Source organism: Odocoileus virginianus, unplaced genomic scaffold, assembly GCF_023699985.2.
Source record: "Odocoileus virginianus isolate 20LAN1187 ecotype Illinois unplaced genomic scaffold, Ovbor_1.2 Unplaced_Contig_3, whole genome shotgun sequence".
Taxonomy (NCBI): Eukaryota; Metazoa; Chordata; class Mammalia; order Artiodactyla; family Cervidae; genus Odocoileus; species Odocoileus virginianus.
This window is the reverse complement of record NW_027224320.1, coordinates 198003-220073: the sequence shown is the minus strand read 5'-3', so window position 1 is coordinate 220073 and position 22071 is coordinate 198003. Positions and strand designations below refer to the sequence as shown.

Here is a 22071-nt window from a genome sequence, read left to right as displayed (position 1 = left end):
TAGTGGTAGAGAACCTGCCTGCCAAAGCAGGAGATGTAAGAGACATGGGTTCAATCCCTGGGTCAGGAAGATCCCCTGGAGGAGAGCATGGCAACCACTCTAGTATTCTTGCCTGGAGAATTTCATGGGCAGAGGAGCCTGGTGGGCTGCGCTCCATAGGGTTGCAAAGAGTTGGACACTACTGAAGTGACTTAGCACACAAGGAAATTCTGTCTTTAACTTTTTGAGGAACTGCCAACCTTTTTTACACAGCAACGTTCTCACCAGAAATATATGAGGGTTCCAATTTTTCCACACCCTCACCAACACTTGTTCTCTATTTAAAAAATTGTAACTATCCTAGTAGGTGTGAAGTGGTATCTCATTGTGGTTCTGAGCTGCATTTCCCTGATGACTAATGAAACTGAGCTTCTTTTCATGGGTGTATTGGCTAGTTCTTATTTGGAAAAATGTTTATTAAGATCCTGTGTGTATTTTTAAATTGGGTTGTCTTTGTGATTGACTTACAAATTTTTAAAAATATGTTCTGGATAGTAGATCCCCACCAGATACATAATTTGCAAATTTCCTCCCATATTATGGGTTATCTTTTCACTTTTTTGTTCCTGTTCTTTGACTCAAATTTTTTAACTTTTATGAAGCCCAGTTTGCTTCTTTGGGCTTTTGGTTTCACATCTGAGAAGCCATTCCCTCATCCAAGGTCACAGAGATCTACAGTTATGCTTTCTTCTAGCCATTTTATAGTTACAGCTCTTAGGTTAGACCTGGGATCCACTTTGAGTTCCTTTTTGTGTCTGGTACCAGGCAGAGGTCCAAACCCTCTCTGCTGTGTGTGACTATTCAGTGATTCCAGAATTATTTATTGAAAAGACTGTTGCCTTTATTGAATGGTCTTGGAAAAATTTATTTTTGGCACAAACATATATATATATATATATATATATATATATATATATATGTAGGTTCAGTTCAGTTCAGTCACTCAGTCGTGTCCGACTCTTTGCGACCCCATGGACTGCAGCATGCCAGGCTTCCCTGTCCATCACCAACTCCCAGAGCTTACTCAAACTCATGTCCATCGAGTCAGTGATGCCATCCAACCATCTCATCCTCTGTTGTCCCCTTCTCCTCCCACCTTCAATCTTTCCCAGCATCAGGGTCTTTTCAGATGAGTCAGTTCTTCGCATCAGGTGGCCAAAGTATTGGAGTTTCAGCTTCAGCATCAGTCCTCTTATCCAATGAATATTCAGGACTGATTTCCCTTAGGATGGACTGGTTGGATCTCCTTGCAGTCCAAGGGACTCTCAAGAGTCTTCTCCAACACCACAGTTCAAAAGTATATGTAGGTGTGTTTCCTATTCTTTCCAATATTGTTGATGTACTTTTTTTGGGGGGGTGCTGCACCTTGGGGTTTGGGGGGATCTAAGTTCCCTGACCAGCTGTGGGAATGGAGTCCTATTCGCGGGAGCTCCCGAAGTCCCTTATTCTTAAGGTGCTTTTTAATAATAAAGCAGTCACCAACGCATCACACGTTGGCGGAGTCTCCAGTGCTGGCCTCAGGACTCAGCTGTAGAGGGCTCCCCAGGGTCTCCGTCCTCACGGGCCGCACAGGAAAAGGGACGAAGAACACCAGCGCGCCGTGGACACAGACCCTGCGTGGAGCCTGCAGGAGCGGGGGGGCCGTGAAGCGGCGGCGGGACGTCCGGCGAGAGGAGAGAGAGCCGGCGGGGCCGCTCGGGTAGGGGGCGCGGCGGCCGCGGGGTCATCGCCCTAGACGCGCGGGTGGGACGACAAGCCAGGCGGCAGGACCGCAGCGAGTGGCCGCCGGACGGCTCCGCTCCTCCAAGCAGGCTCCGCCCCATGTGATGTCACGCGCCCGGCGGGCCCTGGGCGACAGCCGCGCATGCGCGCCTGGAGGGCTCCGCCGCGCGCTTGGGCGCTGACCAGCCGGCAGCTCGCACGGCGTCGCGCACGGCGTCGCGCTCGGCGGCCAGTCTGCGTCGCGCTCGGCGGGCGTGCGTGCGGGGCGGCGCTTCCGGCTAGGCGGTGGCTGGACGCGCCGCGGCCCAAAATGGACGCGCCCGCGGTGCTTGCTGCAGCGGCCCCGGACGCGCTCGGGCCCCAACTCGGCGGTGGCCCCGGCCGGCCCCGTAGATCCCCGGGCCCCGCGCGCCGCCGCCTGCTGCTGCTGAGGGAGCCCGAGGGCGGCGCGCGGGACTCGCGCTGCGCGGAGGCCGGGCCGCCGGCCGTCGCCGGCGGCGACTCTCTTGTGGTGCTGCTGGACGTGGCGCGCGGCGCTGCCGCGGCCCCGGGGCGGCAGGAGCCGGAGCCGGAGCCCCGAGCCGCCTCGAGCCCGGCCGGCCGCCCCGCGCAGGCCCCCGGCACCGCGCCCCTCGGGGGCCCCGGGGCCGCCGACCCCCAGGACCTGCTGGTGCGCCTGGAGCGCGGCGTTCTCGCGCTGGCCGCGCCGTCTAGGGGCCCGCCGCGCGGCCAAGAGGCCGGCAGCCCGGCCGAGGCCCGCCGCGCGCCCGCAGGCCCCGGCTACCGATGCCCAGAGCCGCAGTGCGCGCTCGCCTTCGCCAAGAAGCACCAGCTCCAGGTGCACCTGCTCACGCACGGCAGTGGCCAGGGCCGGCGGCCCTTCAAGTGCCCGCTGGACGGCTGCGGCTGGGCCTTCACCACGTCCTACAAGCTCAAGCGGCACCTGCAGTCGCACGACAAGCTGCGGCCGTTCGGTTGCCCGGTGGGCGGCTGCGGCAAGAAGTTCACCACCGTGTACAACCTCAAGGCGCACATGAGGGCGCACGAGCAGGAGAGCCTGTTCAAGTGCGAGGTGTGTGCCGAGCGCTTCCCCACGCACGCCAAGCTCAGCTCGCACCAGCGCAGCCACTTCGAGCCCGAGAGGCCCTACAAGTGCGACTTTCCCGGTGAGCGGCGCGGGCGGGGCGCGGTGTCTCCTCTCCCCCCGCCCCGGGGGCGCGGCGGCTCCCGGACCCCGCTTGGCCGCGAAGTAGCTCGGGGAATCTCGGAGCCCTCCCCCGGGTGCGTCGGATGAGCGGGACCGCAAGGCGTCTTCCCACCGACGGAGCCGGAGGCAGGTCTGGTTACTGGGAAACGCTCAGTCCGGCTTGCGGGCGCGCGCCCCTAGCTGCAGGAACTTTGGGTCGCCCGCGCAGCCCGCGCTAGACATTAGGGCGCCCCAGGGGATCATCGCCCGCTGCGGCGCCTCCGCCTTTTATGCCGTTAAGACCTTTGTTTCGTTTGGACTTCATGGTTGTGTGAAGTTCTGAAACTCGTCTTCATCTTCAGATGGAGACTCCCGGCGAGGTGGGTCCAGTGGGTGAGTGCCCGTGGACTCTCCACCCGGATAGGCGGCTCCAGCTGCGGAGGGCGTGTGCCTGCGAAGGGGGGGCTGGGGGCCCGGGGCCGGGCTGCGGAGCCGAGGCAGGGAATGCGGGCAGGGGGGAGGCTTCTGGAGGGCCTTTCTTAAAAGAAGCTGGAGTGTGCGCCCGGCGATCGGTTGATAAGTTGTGGACCGGGAATGCGCTCCGCATAATGTCCAGGTTATGGAAGTGTGCAGGAATGAGGGATTTTGAAAGGGCGGAAGAAAAGTCAGATGTTAGGGGGTTCTCTCTGATCTTCCCGAGCACCCTGGCCGGTCCTGTGCACTCCGTCTCCGTGGAGAGCATGGCTGGAGGGCACTCTCTCTCTGTCCCGCACTCTAGTGAAAAGCTCAGAGGGTGTCCATCCGAACACAGTGCTAGCAGGATCTGGGATCCACCTGCTTTGGGCACGGGGTCACCCTGGGTTTTGAAGTGAATGATCTGTGAGGTGTCTGTCCCGGGTGGGTGGGCGGAAGGAGGAGAGGGACCAGTGGGATGTTCCAGACTGCAGGGGGCTGAGGGCTGACCCAGGTGGAGGCCATGGGTCGCTGGGGCGGCTCCAGCTGGGGAGGATTGAGGCGCTGGGTCCTGCGGCTTCTCTGTCGGTCGGGAGAGGGTGCGTCTTGCTGAGGCAGACGCTGACTTTGCTTGTTCAGATGTGTCTACCTGACCGAGGGGGCAACGACACTGAGCCTAAAGTGAGGATTGGCCGGGGCCCTGGGGAGAGACAGATGTGTACGGGAGGAGGGTTGGGGGGGCGTTTGGGGAGATGAGCGTTTCCCCACTGAGTGTCGCTGCAGAGAGGAGGGGCGCCGGGCTCTGCGCCCCGTGGAGGCCCCGGGAGGGCTTGGGAGGGGCCGCAGCATCTACTGCTCACGGGCATCTTGCAGCCTCGTGTGTCGTGCCTGGTGTGAGCACTGACCTTTTCTGTCGAAGGAGAGCTGGTTGTTTAGTAGCTAAGTTGCGTCCATCTCTGCTTCTCCATCGACAGCCTGCTTCTTCCGCCAGGCTCCTCTGTCCATGGGATTTCCCAGGCAGGAATACTGGAGTGGGTTGCCATTTCCTTCTCCAGGGGATCTTCCTGATCCAGGGATCAAACCCAGGTCTCCTGCATTGCAGGTGGATTCTTTACCAGGGAGCCACCAGGGAAGGAGCTGATGGCTTCTAGCTCTCCCCAGTGAAGAGCTTAGTCATGTTCGAAGTCCCATGGGTCAGCCCGGGTTGAAGATGCAGGTGGGAAAAGGCCATCTAAGCGCAGATGAGCCCAGTGACTCGTGACAGAGCAGGAAACCCCAAGGAGACGGGCCAGAGCGAGGAGGAGCTGGCGGCAGGGGCTGGTCTGCCTCCGAGAGGACGTGCACAGGGATGGGGTGTGCCTGACTCCACAGGTGGGGGGAACCTCAGGTGTTACTGCAGCAGCTGGCAGCCGTTTCAGGCTTAGCCCGACCAGACAGAATCTGGTTCCTTAGTATCTGGTCCATCTTGTTGGGTTTACTGGTCGTTGAGTTCCCAGCGCACCTGGAGGGTCTGTCGCGCTGAACTGGCAGCTGATGGCTGTACCGGAGGACGATCGGGTGGCTCCGTGGAGTGGGTGGCCTGTGAACTGCCCCGAGCCGCCCCGAGGTCAGCCCCCAGGGAGGCCCCCGCCCGAGTCGTCCTCCTCGCCACCTGCCCCGGTACCAGCGGCGCCCGGGCGGTGACTGGGTCAGCTCTGTAATGTGCCTTCTGCCCCGCCAGTGAGCAGGCTCTGTGTCTTTCTGTTCAGGCTGTGAGAAGACATTTATCACCGTGAGTGCTCTGTTTTCCCACAACCGGGCCCACTTCCGGGAACAAGAACTCTTTTCCTGCTCCTTTCCTGGATGCAGCAAACAGTACGACAAAGCCTGTCGCCTGAAAATCCACCTGAGAAGCCATACAGGTAACGAGCCAGGGATGTCCGACCCCCGCCCACCATCCACACAGTTCCCGGTTGTAATCACGAGGCATGGTTTTTCTTTCCTAAGGTGAAAGACCTTTTATCTGTGACTCTGACAGTTGTGGCTGGACCTTCACCAGTATGTCTAAGCTCTTGAGGCATAAGAGGTAACCTTTACATTTGGGTTGAATTCTTCATTTTGAAAACGAGTGAGTTATTGGTTAGTAGCAGAAGCCTGTGGATGGGATAACCTGTGGATTTCTTTAAGTTATAAAAAACATGTGTGGGTAACTTGGAAAATTCAGAAAGTTTATAAGAAGAAAACCACACAGAACCCGATCACTTAGTTTTCTCTGTTTACTTGTTTTTAAATTTAGTTAGTATGCTTAACACGCAACTTGATCTTTAGAGAAGTCAAGGTTATAGACTAAGCCTTCCTCATGCCGTCATCACTTCTGTGGTTCTGGTGACCCCTCGAGGGACTGGGCCTTGTGCAGGTGAACCTTGGCGCTTGGCCTTTGTCCTGCATTTGGCCTCTCAGCAGCTGTGACTCTGAAGCACGTGTCCTCCTGTTTTGCCTGGGGACCCGGAGAGCTAGGAGGTGTTCTGTCCTTGCCCAGCCGGGGCTGAGGGCGTCTGCGCAGAGAGAGGCCGTGTGCGTGTCAGGCGCGGTCCCCTGCTGCAGGGACAGCCTGTGTGGTGGCCGGCGGCTGAACGGGGGAGGTGGCTGCTGCTCCCTGCGTGGAAGCTCCAAGTCTGACTGTGGTCGGCTCCATCAGGAAGGAGGGCTTCTGCCCGTGAGGGCTGGAGACCAAATCCAGGCTTTTCTGAGATGTGTTGTTTCCCCTGTGATGGAGAGCTCGTGGGTGGGTGCGTCTTGCAGAGCGGTGGTGGCGTGCCTGGTCACCTCGCTGCCTTCTGTCCCGCAGGAAGCATGACGACGACCGCCGGTTCCCCTGCCCTGTCGAGGGCTGTGGCAAGTCGTTCACCCGGGCCGAGCACCTGAAGGGCCACAGCGTCACCCACCTGGGCACCAAGCCCTTCGCCTGTCCCGTGGAAGGTGGGTGTGAGCGGCCCCACGGCCGCCTGGCGCCGCGGGTGGGCGCCTCTGAGGTGCCACGTGGGCCAGGGGTGGGGTGGCTCGGCAGGTCTTAGCCGGGGGTGTGCGTCTTGGGAGCAGAGTGCTAGCAAAGCAGGTCCAGAGTCCGACTGCTGGACCCGCGGCTCGGGGCTGTGGCTCTGCCGAGTCCCCGCTGGTTTGATGGTTTTAAGGATTTGGCGTAATACTGTGGGGAAAGCTCCATTCAAAGGAGACACTACAGACTCACTTGAGGCTGAGCGTTTCCTGGAATGTGGCGAAGGTACCCCGGTGGTCTAACCAGACACAGACCTGTGTCTCCGCAGGGCTCCAGTTGGGGGGGGCGGGCCACAGGTGCACAGCTAACGTGTGGGGTGCTGGGGGCGTGGGCTGGGAGCATGGCTCCCAGGAGCCGAGGAGGGGTTGGAGACAGAAGTGTGGCTGGCGGGCTGAAGACGGCCTGGGCCTGGCGGGGCTTCTCCTGGCGCAAGTGTGTGCGGCACCGTGGCCCCCTGGGACGGTGGGCGGGAGTTGGGATCTGCAGGGAAGTTTGTCGCGGAAGGTTGTCGCTGCCTTTCCCTTGAGGGGGTGACCGGGTAGAAGCCTGAGCACTGTGTGGGAACGTCTTTCTGAAGAGATGACGTGAGGCACTTAGGAGGAGGTGGTCGTTGACACACGTGGACGTGCGTGCGTGCTGCTGGGCGTCAAGGAAATCCGGGCTAAAGCAAGATCCTTTGGGCTGGCCCAAAGTTTCCTTTAGCTTCTAAGTAAAAATAAAAGACACTTTTCTCACATTCACGAAGAACTCTGTTGAACTTCTTACTCACTATTTTGTTCAACTACCTTCTGCCATTTTTCAGCTGGCATCATAATTCCATCTTTCCCAAACTCCCCCCACCCCGCGTAGCATTATTTATTTCAAGGTCTTGTAGCCCAGTAAGAACACGGTTGCTGGCATTGACAGCGTTCGGGGAAGCCCTTCTGTTCCCCTCCAGCCGTATTCTCTGGTTCATTTGCAGCAAGGAGTCCCAACAAGTGCAGCTAGGACAGTTCTTTCTGTTTTGTTTAGAAACTGGAGGAACCCGCTTTTCCGCATTCTATAGTAGCCTCATAGAAAACCAGTCAAATAGAAGGCGTTCTCCTCGAGTCTTCGTTCAGGTTCTGAATGCACTCACATCTTCCACTGGCTCCAAGGAGCAGTGGGTCATCGGAAAATCGCTTGTGTCAGCAACTCTTGTGAATCAGAATGACACTCTGGCGGGGCGGTCCTGTCAGCGGGCCAGGGTTACCTTGTGCCCCGTCTTCTTTTTCTTTAACTTCTCATTTTATTTTGGAGTCCCCTCATTAGTCCTTGGCCGTGTTGTGAGAGTTTCAGGTAGACGACGAAGGGACCGGCCGAGCTCACACACACCCCTTCCCCCCAGCACGCCCCCAGCACCCCCAGGCGGCCCCGTGACCCTGAGTGGGGCCCCGTGTGCGGGGCAGTGGGGCCTTGTTGCTCACGTGTGTGAAACGCGCAGCGTGTGCACGGGGCGCTCCGCCCCCTCCCGCCGTCCTCCCCGGCACCCATGAGCGCGTCCTCCCAGCCTGTGAGTGTTTCTGTTCTGTGAGTGGGTGAGTTTGTACCATTTCTTTTTCAGACCCCATATATGAGGGGTGTCGCGTGATATTTCTCCTTCTCTCCCTTCACTCGGCAGGAGAGTCTCTAGGTCCTCCACGCTGCTGCAAATGGCATCTCTTCATCATGTTCAGTGGGTGCGTAGTATTCCGCATGTCCCACATCTCCCTTACCTATTCCCGTCGATGGACAGCTGACCTCCACATCCCGGCCCTTGCAGGCAGTGCTGCAGTGAACACCGCGGTGCGTGTGTCCTCTTGGATCGTGTTTTTCCGGATGTGTGCTCCTGAGTGGGGTTGGCCGGCCGTATGGTGGCTCTCTTTTCAGTTCCTGAACGACCCCACACTGTTGCGTAGCAGCTGAGCCAGCTGACATTCCCGCCGGCAGTGTGGGAGGCTCTGCCCCTCCGCGTCCGCCTGCGTTTACTGTGTGTGGGTTTCGTGCGCCTGGCTGGGGCCTTGGTTGCCCTGCGGGCTCTTCTCTAGTTGCTGCGGGCAGGGGCTGCTCCTCCGCTGCGGGGGGCGGTGGCTTCTCTCACTGTGGCTCACAGCCTTCAGTGGTGGCGGCCCCCAGGCACTGGGGCACGGGCTCAGGAGTCCCGGCACCGCAGCCTTCAGTGGTGGCGGCCCCCAGGCACTGGGGCACGGGCTCAGGAGTCCTGGCACCGCAGCCTTCAGTGGTGGCGGCCCCCAGGCACTGGGGCACGGGCTCAGGAGTCCTGGCACCGCAGCCTTCAGCGGGGGGCGGTGGCTTCTCTCGCGGTGGCGCGCAGCCTTCAGTGGTGGCGGCTCCCAGGCACTGGGGCACAGGCTCAGGAGTCCTGGCACCGCAGCCTTCAGCGGGGGGCGGTGGCTTCTCTCGTGGTGGCGTGCAGCCTTCAGTGGTGGCGGCTCCCAGGCACTGGGGCACAGGCTCAGGAGTCCTGGCACGTGCTTGGCCTTAGTGGCTCTTCCGCTGCGGGGGCGGTGGCTTCTCTCGCTGTGGCGCGCAGCCTTCAGTGGTGGCGGCCCCCAGGCACTGGGGCACGGGCTCAGGAGTCCCGGCACTGCAGCCTTCAGTGGTGGCGGCCCCCAGGCACTGGGGCACAGCCTCAGGAGTCCCGGCACCGCAGCCTTCAGTGGTGGCGGCCCCCAGGCACTGGGGCACGGCCTCAGGAGTCCCGGCACCGCAGCCTTCAGTGGTGGCGGCCCCCAGGCACTGGGGCACGGGCTCAGGAGTCCCGGCACCGCAGCCTTCAGTGGTGGCGGCCCCCAGGCACTGGGGCACGGCCTCAGGAGTCCCGGCACCGCAGCCTTCAGTGGTGGCGGCCCCCAGGCACTGGGGCACGGGCTCAGGAGTCCCGGCACCGCAGCCTTCAGTGGTGGCGGCCCCCAGGCACTGGGGCACGGGCTCGGGAGTCCCGGCACCGCAGCCTTCAGTGGTGGCGGCCCCCAGGCACTGGGGCACGGGCTCAGGAGTCCTGGCACGTACTTGACCTTAGTTGCTCTTAAGACGGTGGGATCTTCCCAGGCCAGCGATTGAAGTTGCCTCTCCTGCACTGACAGGTGGCTTCTTCACCACTGAGCCATCAGGAAACTCTTGTTTGTGGATTTTTTGATGATGGCCCTTCTGATTGGTGTGAAGTGGTACCTCACTGTAGTTTTGATTTGCATTTCTCTGATAATTAGTGATGTTGAGCATCTTTTCATGTGCCTCTTGGCCATCTGTATGTCTTCTTTGGAGAAATGTCCATTTAGGTCTTCTGCCCATTTTCTGGTTGGGTTCTTTGTTTTGATGATGCTAAACCTCAAGAGCTGTTTATAAATTTTGGAGACTGAGCCCGTGTCAGTTACATCGTTTGCAAATACTTTCTTCCTTTCTGTGGATTGTCTTTTTGTTTCATGGTTTCCTCTGCTATGCAGGAGCTTTTGAGTTTAATTAGGTCCTTTTTTTAAAAAAATTTTTTTAAATTTCCATTATTCTGAGAGATGGATTGAAAAAGATACTGCTGCAATTCATTTCAGAGGATGTTCTGTTTTCCTCTAGGAGTTGTATAATGTCTGGTCTTTAATCCATTTAGGTCTTTAATCCATTGGGAGCTTATCTTTGTGTATGGTGTTAAAGAATGATCTAATTTCTTTTTTTTTTTAGTGTGTAGCTGTCCAGTTTTCCCAGCACCATTTGTTGAAGAGACTTTCTTTCCAACATTGTGTAGTCTTGTCTCCTTTGACTGTTTAGTGTGTGGGTTTATTTCTGGGCTTTCTGTTCTGTTCATATGATTTCTATTTTTGCACCTGTACCATACTGTTTTGATGCCTGTAACTTTGTAGTGTAATCCAAACGAAGTCAAGGAGCTTGAGTCCTCCGGCTCTGTTTTTCTTTCTCAAGATTGTTTTGATGATTCAGGGTCTTTTGTGTCTCCATACAAGTTAAAAAATTTTTTTGGTTATAGTTCTGTGAAAAGTGTTGTTGGTGATTTGATAGGGATTGCACTGAATCTGTAGATTGCCTTGGGTAGTATTTTGTCATTTTGACAGTATTGATTTTTCTGCTCCATGGACGTGGTATATCTGTTTGTATCTTTGCTTTCACCAGCGTCTTACGGTTTTTGGAATGCGTGTCTTTCGTCTCCTTAGGGAGGTTTATTCCTGCATAGTTTATTTTTTCTAATATGATGATGAATGGAATTGTTTCTTGAATTTCCCTTTCTGATCTCTTGATGTTAGTCTATAGAAATGCAACAAGTTGCTGTGCATTAATTTTTCAACCTGCAACTTCACCAGATTCCCTGGTGAACTCTAGCAGCTTTCTGGTGGCATCTTTAGGATCTTCTGTGTATAGTATCATGTCATCTGAAAACAGTGACAGTTTACATTCTTCTTTTCCAGTTTTCAATTCCCTTTGGTTCTTTTTCTTCTCATGGCCTTAGCTAGGACTTGCAAAACTGTACTGAATAAAAGTGGCAAGGGTGAACATCCTTGTCTAGTTCCTGATCTTAGAGGAAATGCTCTCAGCTTTTCCGTGTTGAGTGTGATACTAGTTTGTTGTGTGAAGTGAAGGTTTGTTGTATGGTCTTTATTATGTTGAGGTATGTTCCTTCTGTGCCCACCTTCTGAAGTGTTTATCTTAAATGGATGTTGAATTTGTCAGAAGCTCTCTCTGAATCATTGAGATAATCATATGGTTTTTATTCTTCCACTTGTTGGTGTGATGTGTCACACTGATTGATGTGTGGATCCTGAAAACCTTGGCATCACTGGGAAAAATCCCACTAGATTGTAGTGTGTGACCCTTTTAGTGTGTTGTTGGATTTGGATTGCTCATTTTTTACCTTTTTGAGCAAAGAGCTCTTCCAGATGCCTTCTACAGTCTTCCAGGGAATTGAAATTTCTTCTGTGGAGAGAGTGTGCAGATCAAGTTAATGGACCTCTGAAGGTGTGGTGTCTGTCACCTTCAGGTGACAGAGCAGGGAGGGTGACTCAGAACTCCCCGGCGGGCGGTGACCGTCTGTCTGGCCGTCAGAGATGCCCACGGTCTTGGTTGCCCTGAGGGGGAGCCTGTGTCCCGCTGCCTGACTCCTGCTGCCTGACTCCGCACACGTTCCCTGAGAGCGCTGCTCTTGCTCTTGTTGGCCCTGGTGCGGCCGTCGGCGTCTTGGGGTGCCACCCGGGGCAGGGGCCCTGGTGCCTGACGCTGCTGTCCTCTCTCCCCAGGGTGCTGTGCCAGGTTCTCGGCGCGGAGCAGCCTCTACATCCACTCCAAGAAGCACCTGCAAGACGTGGCTGCCCCGAAGAGCAGGTGTCCAGTGTCCAGCTGCGACCGGCTCTTCGCCTCCAAGCACAGCATGAAGGCCCACGTGCTCAGGCAGCACCGCCGGCACCCAGGTGGGCCCCCGGCGGCCCAAGGGCGCGTGCTGGGTGCAGCCGCTCGCGTCCTGGATGCCTGGCCCGGGGCCTGTGGCTGCCATGCCTGCGGCCCCGCGTCTGCCCGTGTTGCCCTGACCCTCTCGCCCGCCCGGCCTTAGGGCTTCCCTTGCCTGGCCTGGGCAGTCAGGGCTCCTGAAGCTTGCCTTGACCTCATCCTGTGTGCCGAGCTGCCCCTCCACCGCCCCTGTCCCCTCCATCTTCTCTTGTCCAGCCCTGCCCGGAACAGTCGTGGAGACAGAACAGACTGTTTCTGGACGAGCACAGGGGCAGAGCGCAAACTTCGATGAGTCCCGCAGTGACTCTGCACACGGCGCTGGCTGTCCTGACCCCTGGGCACTGGGCCCTTGGCAGCCTGGCTTTCCAACCGTGAGCCCAGGCCCCTGGTGTGGCGTGCAGGGGCTGGGTGGTCGGGCAGCAGCCTCTCCCCGGAGCCTGGCAGCCGTGCTGCTCCTGCAGTGCCTCGAGGGTGAGGTCCTGGCTGCAGTCACCTGAGCGGCTGCTGCTGGACTCTGCTCAGGGCTGCCTGCCCACCTCGGGCACAGCTGCCGCCCGCTCTGTGCTCCTGGGAGGGGAGCTGGAATGGAGGGAAGGGGACTGGGAGTGTCCACGTCCGTGACATGACGCAGTCTTGTGTCGGGTGTGGACGTCCCGGGTCTGTGACCTGACGCTGTCTCGTGTCGGGTAGGTGAGGAAGTCTGTTGTGGGTGGGCAGGGACTCACGGCTCGATGTGACTGTAGGTGCTGGGGAGTGTGTGTCTGTCGTGGAGGAACCCTGCCTGGCCCTGGAGGGGTTGGGTCGTCTCACGCTGGTCCTGGGTGGAGTCACACTGGGTGGAGGTGGGGCAAGGAAGTGCTGGCGTGGAGGGAGCTGGTTGCCTTCATGCGGTCGGTGTTAATGTTTGTGTACAGGTTGTGAACATTTGGCTTTCGCACGTGGCAGGTCTCCAGTAAACTTGTGGAATTAGCAAAAGGCTAAGGAAATTTATGAGCAAGTTGGTGTTTCTTGATGTTTGCCTAGATTCAGTTCAGTTCAGTTCAGTCTCTCACTTGTGTCCAACTCTTTGCAACCCCATGAACCGCAGCACGCCAGGCCTGCCAGTCCATCACTAACTCCCAGAGCCCACCCAAACTCATGTCCATTGAGTCAGTGATGCCATCCAGCCATCTCATCCTCTGTCGTCCCCTTCTTCTCCTGCCTTCAATCTTTCCCAGCATCAGGGTCTTTTCCAATGAGTCAGCTCTTCGCATCAGGTGGCCAAAGTATTGGAGTTTCAGCTTCAATATCAGTCCTTCCAATGAATATTCAGGACTGATCTCTTTTAGGATGGACTGGTTGGATCTCCTTGCAGTCCAAGAGACTCTCACGAGTCTTCTCTAACACCACAGTTCAAAAGTATCAGTTCTTTGGCGCTCAGCTTTCTTAATAGTCCAGCTTTATACATCCATACGTGACTACTGGAAAAACCATATTATCATTCTTGATCTTTTCATAGGGAGCTGGATTAGCGAGGTTGTCTAGGAAACTGGAAAGTTTAGGGAAAGAGACGTGTTTCCGTTTTTACCATCTTCAGAGAGCCCCTTGCCATCTCTCCAGAGTGTTCCCTGGTGGTGAATGGTGGTTGAGGCCCCGCTGGGCGGGCCCAGCGTCTAAGCTCCACGGCGGCACAGCCGCGGGCCGAGGCTCTCCGCGTGGCCGGCTGTCCTTCGTTTGCTCGGGGGCGGCGTCTGTGGCAGCTTTCCCCCCTGGGTCCCCAGTGGAACCTCGTAGCTGCTCTGCTGCGGTGTCCACGGGGCAGTGTGAGCTTGGGGTTCGCTCCAGGTTGGGGGGTGCTGGCCGCTGCAGGAGAGGCCTGTTGCAGACCCGCTTTCTCCTCCGCCAGATTCTCGTGCTCCCGTCTTCCTGGTGGCTTGATGCCTGGCGAGCACTTGCCAGGATTTGGGATGATGGGTGTTCTTGCATCTGAACTCCAGCATGAACGTTCAGTGACATCCTTTAATGTCACCATTGTCCCTTCCCCTGGGGGTGACCTCACGGCTGGTGTTCCTTCACTGAGGAGCAGTTACTCGAGTGCTGGGCGTGGGTGCCGCTGTGGTCAGGGGAGGCCACTTTGGGCCGGGCCTGTGCCTGCTGTGGGGCGGGGTCGTCTGGAAACAGCGGGCTCTCCAAGCCCATTGGGAGCCACTCTGTCCAGGGGGCCGTGGCCTGGGCTCAGCGTGCAGGGCCTGCTGTGCATCTTTGCAGCCCGGCCGGCCATCGCCCTACAGTCCTCCCCGTCCTCCCCCCTCGAGCTTGGGAGAGGCAGAGGGCAGGCTGAGAGGTGGCCTGACAAAGTTGACCCCAGAAGGGTCCCCGAGCCGCAGGGTCAGCGTGGCCTGAGGTTGGTGGTTCGTGGTCCGTGAGGGGCTCTGTCTCCCTGGGCACCGCGGGATGGCGCGAGTGAAGGGTGTGGAGCCTGAAGGACTCGGGGTGAAACCTTCTCTCTCTGTTACTTGGGGAGTGTCAGTGGCCGGGGGGAGGACCTGGGGGCTCAAGGCTCTGAGCCCCCCATGCAGGGCACCTGCGCATCCCCCGCGGCTCCTTCCTGCACAGCATGGTGCCTTCGGGGGCCGGCAGGGGCTGTGGGGGGTGTCCATGTTCCCTCGGTGTGTCTCGTCCACGTCTTAAGCAAAGACCGCCCTCCCCTCTCTGGTCACCATGGTCACCAGTGTTCCTTCCTTTTCAGATCTTTTCCCTCCGCTGGAGGCTTCGAGCACGCTGACACCCAGCAGTGACCCCGGCAGCCCCGGGCAGGGCGAGTTCAGCCACGTGGACCTGGCGGTCCTCTTCTCCGACCCGCCGGCCGACGGCAGTGCTGCCCCCGGGGCCCCTGACGAGGCGCTGGGCGCTGGGATCCTGACCATCGATGTGACTTCTGTGGGCGCCTCTCTTGGAGGGGACCTCCCTGCTGGTCAGGCTTCCTTCGGGCCGATGGACCCGCTGGTCTTGGTGGCCCACGGTGACATCCCACCTGGCCCGGACAGCCCCCTCGTCCTCGGGACAGCAGCTGTGGGTTTCCAGCAGGGCGGCCTCGCCACGGACGACATGCCGGCCATGGGCGCAGGGGCCCTGGGCTGTCTGGTGGCCGTGCCCGTGAAGAACTTGGGTCAGGACCCCCAGGCTCTGACCCCAAGCGACCCGCGGGGAGCCAACAGTGTTCCGGAGCCGCTGGTGCCCATCAAGGTGGAGCCAGGCTCGCCCCCCCACGCCCAGCCTGGCTGGCAGCAGGAGCCGGGCGAAGGGGCATCGCGGCCTGTGGAGTCCAGCCCCTTGGAGCAGAGCGGTCCGTGGAGAGATGCTAGGCTTGCGGCGGGGACCGGTGGCTTCTACCTGGTACGAGGTGCCCTGGGGTCACCGGCTTCTAGCTCGGCTCCTGCCCCATCGTGTGGTGTCCTGGATTAACCCTCTACTGCAGACGCTTCCTAGGGGCTTGCGAGAGCATGGCGCCCCGGCTACAAGTCTGGAAACCCGAATTCCTGTCTCGAATCTGGAACGGACTAGTGTTTATGACCTTGAGCAAATCACTTAACTTGTCCGAGCCTTCAGTTCTCAGTTATTTCTGAAACGAGGGGCTTTGACACGATTTCTAAGGTCTTTTCGAGTCCTATGATTTTGGTGATAACATGTCTTTTCCTGAGAAAAGCTGGGATGTTCATAATGTTGAAATGTCCTGGTGTTTGAGTGTATCATGTAATAGCAGGTCCTCAGACGGACTCCTGACAGAGAGGAATTGCGACATCAACTGTGTGTAAAGATTGATGGACGTGAAAACCAGGAAAAATTACCAGTTAGAACTGACGAGAAAAAGAGAGTGGTCTGGGAGCTCTGTCTCTGGAGGGTCATGACGGCCTCTCCACTTGTGAGGCCTGACGCTCACGTGTTACAGCTGCATTCGTGTCGGTCATGCGTTCACTGTGACTTAGAGTAAGTTAATCGGAGTCTTGGGACAGGCTTTTCCTCAGCCTCAGGTGGGAGCAGTCAAGTAGCTTTCTCTCTGTGGCGCAGGTTAAATTCGATAGTGATGTTTATGTTCAAAAAGTTAAATCTCACTTTGCCACGATTTAACGAAGAGCTAATCCATGGAGTCAGCGTCCACCATGAGGGACGCAGCGGTGGCCGATGCCCAGGGTCAGTGGCGCGTGAGGCTGATCCCCACCCTGTCCGTTTTCTCGCTAGCTGTGTGCCTGGGGCTGGCCTGGTGTCTGGGAGCCCGGAAGGCATGCGGAGAGGGGGCCGCAGGTAGGCCCGTGCCCCCCAGGGATGAGGGTCGGCCGTGTCCTCATGGGGCTCCCAGCCACGGCCCCTGGGGCAGCCCCGGGAGGTGGAGGCCTGCCCCGAGGCCACGGGGCGGGGTTCAGGTCGTCAACAGGACTTGGGCTCTGTGTTTCAGGCAGCACAGGGGTCTTCAGCTCACAGGCTGGTTTCTGTGTGAGGTGTTTCGCATGTTTTAGACTCCGGAGGAATAAGCGTTGCCTCTGTGGATCAGAGTCCCGTCTGACTCGGCGCCCATCACCCTACGTGGCTTTCGATCCTCTGACCGTGAAACACACCCTGTGCTCAGTTGCCCCCTGCTGTTCGGGTCCCAGCTGATGATGATTTTTTTTTTTGGATTCAGGAAGGTGGAGGCTCAGCGAGAACTGATTCCCAGTCCGTTCAGCGAGCCCAGGAGAAGAAGCAGAGAGGCCCCAGGAGCCGCGCTGGTGAGGCTGCGTGCGCTGGGCGGGGCGAGCGGGAACCCGGGCCGGGGGGCTTCTGGTTTTAAAGCGTTAGCCGCTTCGTGGGGTCTTTAAAACACACTGAGTGGACTGCATGGTCCGTGCTGGTTTGCGAGCTCATCTGTCTTTCCGGGGCGACCGCGCTTGCTGCGTTACGACTGACGCTGGCTTCCTCCAAAAGCACCACATGAGGTATTTGACCACAGTTTGTTTCAAAAGTGTAAGAGGTGTGTGGGGTCAGCGGCGCTCTGTCATCCGTAGGTCTCTGCTCTGTATGATGATGGCACGCTCTTCTCTGCTGGCTGTCTTCACGTAAACCCTGCCCCGTGGCGCCTGCGTGCGGTCCGTGTTCACTGTCACGGGGGAGAAGGCCCCCGGGCCCGGGCCCTGGGTGGCAGGGGCACAGACAGGCGGCGGGGGCACAGACGGGTGGCGGGGGCACAGACGGGTGGGGCCTGTAGAGACAGAGCTGCCAGGGCGGCGTCTGTAGGGCGGTTTTCTTTTTTTGTTGTGGTTTTTGTTAATACTTCAGCATTAACTTTTTAGAAGCCAGACACTTAGAAACATACCAGACAGAGTCATCACTTGGTTAGAGGTTACCAGCTGGCCCTGCTTTCAGGTTGGCATCTCGCTTGTGTCCTGTTTTCAGTTGTAAACGCTGTGAACGTTTGCACATCTGTGTGTTCGCAGCGCCCGGGGAGGCTTTGTGCTTCAGGTCTTTGACATTTGTGCACCCCTTCCTCGCCCTGGTCTTTCCCCTGTGTGTGTGTGCGTGCATGCGCGCACACTTGGAGAGTTGGGGCGGTGTGTCTGCTGGTCAGCGGGACTGTCAGCGTGAAGGTCCCTGTATCTCATGTTTCCAGTCACCCAGCTGGAGGCTGTGCCCTGGCGAGTCAGGCCGGAGGGCTCCATCCGGCCCCTGAGGCCCAGGCTCTGGGCCTGCTGCTTCCCCAGGGCTTCAGAAGACGCTGACGTCCCTCCTCACTCACTTTTAGCTAGCAGATTTCTGCTCACACAGGAGGGTCAGCAGAACGTCCCCACATCTACCCATGTTCAGGATAAGGAGCCTGCTGGCTTGTCTGTGTCCTCTGGGGGTGGTTGGCTATGTTTACCTGCTCGGTGATTGAAACACTGTATTGGCTTTCAAGGGAAGTAGAAGTCTGGAGCCTGCCAAGCATCCAGGCTTCTCATGTGAGACGGGGGGCGCTTCTCCTTGAGTGTGAATGCTCCCACCCCCACCCGCAGCTTGAGGCCCGAGACAGCCAGCAGGAGGGGGAGTGTAAGTACAGGCCCACCGTCCCTTTTCGAGAACCCTCAGGCCAGCCATGTGTTTCCCCAGAGCCTTGATTTTTGCAGACGCATAGAAACACGCTTCCCTATGCTTTGTCCCTGGTCATGGTGCCCGACACGTCACCTCGCCTCCCCTCCCCAGTGTGGACCTGTCCCAAGACCATGCATTTCTGCACGGCTGGGGAAGGGCCAGGCCATGGTCCACTGATGGCGCGGGAGTTCTGTGCATGGGAGAGGGGCCCCCGGGTGAGAGAGGAGAAGGGGGTCCCCCTACTGAGAGAGGGGAAGGGGGCCTGGCTGAGAGAGGAGAAGGGGGCCCCGGGTGAGAGAGAAGAGGGGGTCCCCAGGTGAGAGAGAGGGGAAGGGGGCCCCGGGTGAGAGAGAGGAGGGGGTCCCCAGGTGAGAGAGGGGAAGGGGGCCCCCAGGTGAGAGAGGAGGGGGTCCCCGGGTGAGAGAGAGGAGGGGTCCCCGGGTGAGAGAGAAGGGGGCCCTGGGTGAGAGAGAGAAGGGGTCCCCGGGTGAGAGAGAAGGGGGCCCCCAGGTGAGAGAGGAGGGGGTCCCCGGATGAGAGAGGGGAAGGGGGCCCCCGGGTGAGAGAGGAGGGGGTCCCCGGGTGAGATAGAAGGGGGCCCCCAGATGAGAGAGAAGGGGGCCCTGGGTGAGAGAGAGAAGGGGTCCCCGGGTGAGATAGAAGGGGGCCCCCAGGTGAGAGAGGAGGGGGTCCCCGGGTGAGAGAGGGGGAGGGGGCCCAGCTGAGTGCCCTCCGCACCAGTGGCAGCAACCCCTTTGACGGCGACTGGCATCTGTGGGGCACAGGCCTGCGCCTGTGCACTGAAGGTGCCAGGAGGAGGGTCTGTGCGACTTCGTTCAGTTAAGCGTGTGCTGACCAAGTGGGCAGAGCTGGCCGGGCCTGACCTCGTGAACACAGTGATGAGCTCGGCGCTGAAACTGGGCTCCTTGTCGAGCCCCGTGGACCCATCTGTCACTAGGGTGAAGCAGACACTCAGTCACAATGTCTAGAAGAACCAGAGTTTGTTTCTGATCCACTCGCGTGATTTTTCCTTAATTCCCCCATTTAAATGCAGCATGCGCGCCCACAGTCGTGCATGAAGACAGAGCTTGGATCCCAGCTGGGGTCTCAGAGGTAACACGGCTCGCGCTGTGCTGTCAGTGCCAAGGAGAGAGGGGGTTCAGACTCACCTCATCTTTAAGATGTGACTTGGTGACGAGTAGGAGACACACATCATGTAAACCTTGCCTGCTTTAAAAAACGTTTGCCACACTAGGTCTTGGCTGTGCACACGGGCTTGGTTGGGTCACACGGGGTCTTAGCTGTGCTCACGGGTTTAGCTGGGTCACACTAGGTCTTGGCTGTGCACACGGGCTGAGCTGGGTCACACGGGGTCTTAGCTGTGCTCACGGGCTGAGCTGGGTCACACGGGGTCTTAGCTGTGCTCACGGGCTGAGCTGGGTCACACGGGGTCTTAGCTGTGCACACGGGCTGAGCTGGGTCACACGGGGTCTTAGCTGTGCACACGGGCTGAGCTGGGTCACACGGGGTCTTAGCTGTGCTCACGGGCTCGGCTGGGTCACACGGGGTCTTAGCTGTGCTCACGGGCTCGGCTGGGTCACACGGGGTCTTAGCTGTGCACACGGGCTTGGCTGGGTCACACGGGGTCTTAGCTGGGTCACACGGGGTCTTAGCTGTGCTCACGGGCTTGGCTGGGTCACACGGGGTCTTGGCTGTGCACAGAGGCTGAGCTGGGTCACACGGGGTCTTAGCTGTGCTCACGGGGTCTTAGCTGTGCTCATGGGCTGAGCTGGGTCACACGGGGTCTTAGCTGTGCACATGGGCTTGGCTGGGTCACACGGGGTCTTAGCTGTGCACACGGGCTTGGCTGGGTCACACGGGGTCTTAGCTGTGCACACGGTCTTAGCTGGGTCACACGGGGTCTTAGCTGTGCTCACGGGCTTAGCTGGGTCACACGGGGTCTTAGCTGTGCTCACGGGCTTAGCTGGGTCACACGGGGTCTTCGCTGTGCTCACGGGTTTAGCTGGGTCACACAGGGTCTTAGCTGTGCTCACGGGCTGAGCTGGGTCACACGGGGTCTTCGCTGTGGTGCACACGGGCTTAGCTGTGCACACGGGGTCTTAGCTGTGCACACGGGCTGAGCTGGGTCACATGGGGTCTTAGCTGTGCCCACAGGCTTAGCTGGGTCACACGGGGTCTTAGCTGTGGTGCTCACGGGTTTCACTGCTCCACAGTGTGTGGGATCTTAGTCCCCCAATCAGGGATTGAACCCCCACCCCCTGTATTGGAAGGCAGATTCTTAACAACCAGAGACATCCCCACATCTTGTCTGCTTTTAAAAGTAACTTCAAAAGATGCATTATTTGGGGCTTGCCTTCATTTATTCTATAGTGGTTTCATGACAGGGGCTTCCCTGATATGCCTTGAAATGAGTTGGCGTGCAGGTGTGTCCATCTGGATGTAAAATGAGGTCAGACCCTCCATCAGTTTATTCCTGACTGTACCATGTGGGCATCGTCCAAAGCACATGAGCTGACTGCAGCTCAGCTGCAGCGTTGGGATGGAGGTATGTTTAAAGCACGTGAGCATTTTGTTAAAGAATTGTTTTGACAGCAGTCTCCAAGCTCACCCAGACCTGAGCTGCCTGGGAGCATCCTGGCAGTGCCCTCCGTGCTGTGTCAGCGGGGTTTCCCCTTCGATGTTTGTAGTTACAGTTTGGTCTGTCTTGTTCTCAACGGGTTTGTACTGCTAACTACAGTGTTAACTCGGCTTTTCAGATGCAAAACATTCACTCGCAGAAAGTGCATTAAAATACACTTGAAAGATAAGTGGAACTGCCATTTACGGACATGTTTTCAGCAGGGAAGTGTGCCAGGGTGATGGAAGACTTGAAAGCGTGACAGGGACTCCTGTAAAATTCCAGCGGAGGCCGGAATGTGGACCCAGAGGCCGTGCGGGGGCCGGGGGCGGGGCGCCTGCAGTGAGACCCCACAGGCACCGCTGTGCCCATGGGTGGCTTGTCTTCCGTGCGAGGCCATTTGGCATCCCCGTACCCGAGTTCGCCAGCCTGCCCCACCATCCAGGGTCAGGGCCATGTTCCTGCGTCAGAGAAACCTTTCTGGGGTTGGGTGTTTGTCTTCTTTGTGGTCAGTGTTTTTTTAAGTGTATTGTTATGAAAAAAGACAGTGATGGTTTTTGTGAAGGAAGTGGGACAGAAGGAGCTGCTGAGCAGGTGTCGGGGTAGGGGAGGGGGAGGCAGCTTCCGTCCGTCCTCCCAGGAGCGCTGTGCTCCATGTGTCAGGGACCCTGCGTGCCCCTGGTTGGTGGGCGTGCAGGGTGAGGCGGGGTCCACCCCAGAGGGCGGGGGCCTGCGCGCCGCCTTTTTGGAGGACGCAGGAGGTCGTGCTCTATTTCAGGAGCCACCAGGGACTCTGCACCAAGCCCGGGGGAAGGCGATGTCGGTGCCAGCCCGGGAGCCTGGCTGTGGGGCAGCCTCACTGTGCCCGGCGCCCTGCCCTGCGTCCAGGTGCAGCTGCTGCAGGTGAGGGCACGCGTCACCCAGACATCCCCCCGCCCCACCCCGCCCCAGTCTGTCACGCCGCGGTGTCCATGCTCTCCCTGGTCAGGATCTGGGCTCCCCATCTGGCGGGACGCAGTTGCCTTCAGCCTTGCCTTCCAGGGCTGGCAGGGGATGGGGAGGGGAGAGGCGTCCACACCGAGGATGCACGGCTCTGACCCCTGGCGCATATTCACTGAGCTCCTTTGTGTTGGCGGCTGTGGGCCTTGGGGCTGAGCGGGGCCACGGGAGCAGGGAGGGCAGGCGGCCGACCCCTAGCCCCTGACCCGTGGGCCTCGGGAGGACGGGCTGGGCCGGCACGGCCACGTCCAGGGGGCAGCCTCCTGGGACCAGGGTCCCTGCCTGACATGGCGCTCTTGCTTCCGCAGGACGAACCGTCAGGGGATGGGGTCTTGCCCCAGGCGCTCAGCCCACAGCCTCCCGCCTTCCAGCCCCTGCTTGCCGTCGACCTGCCCGTCTACGTCCTCCAGGTTCGGCGCCCCGTTCTCTGGGCTGGTTGCGCCCCACGAAACTCGTCCCTGA

General features: G+C 58.6%; 1 protein-coding gene across 1 annotated transcript in view; it reads left to right on the top strand.

The window, feature by feature from the left end:
• The first annotated feature begins 2014 nt into the window (after positions 1-2014).
• ZXDC (ZXD family zinc finger C) overlaps positions 2015-22071 on the top strand; it is a 21801-nt gene continuing 1744 nt past the window's right edge. Inside the window, exons 1-9 of the mRNA XM_070463492.1 lie at positions 2015-2927; positions 5149-5301; positions 5387-5465; positions 6228-6358; positions 11687-11857; positions 14623-15269; positions 16552-16636; positions 21389-21513; positions 21918-22019. Coding sequence (XP_070319593.1) covers positions 2072-2927; positions 5149-5301; positions 5387-5465; positions 6228-6358; positions 11687-11857; positions 14623-15269; positions 16552-16636; positions 21389-21513; positions 21918-22019 — 2349 coding nt within the window. The 5' untranslated portion in view covers positions 2015-2071. The remainder of the gene's footprint in view (positions 2928-5148; positions 5302-5386; positions 5466-6227; positions 6359-11686; positions 11858-14622; positions 15270-16551; positions 16637-21388; positions 21514-21917; positions 22020-22071) is intronic.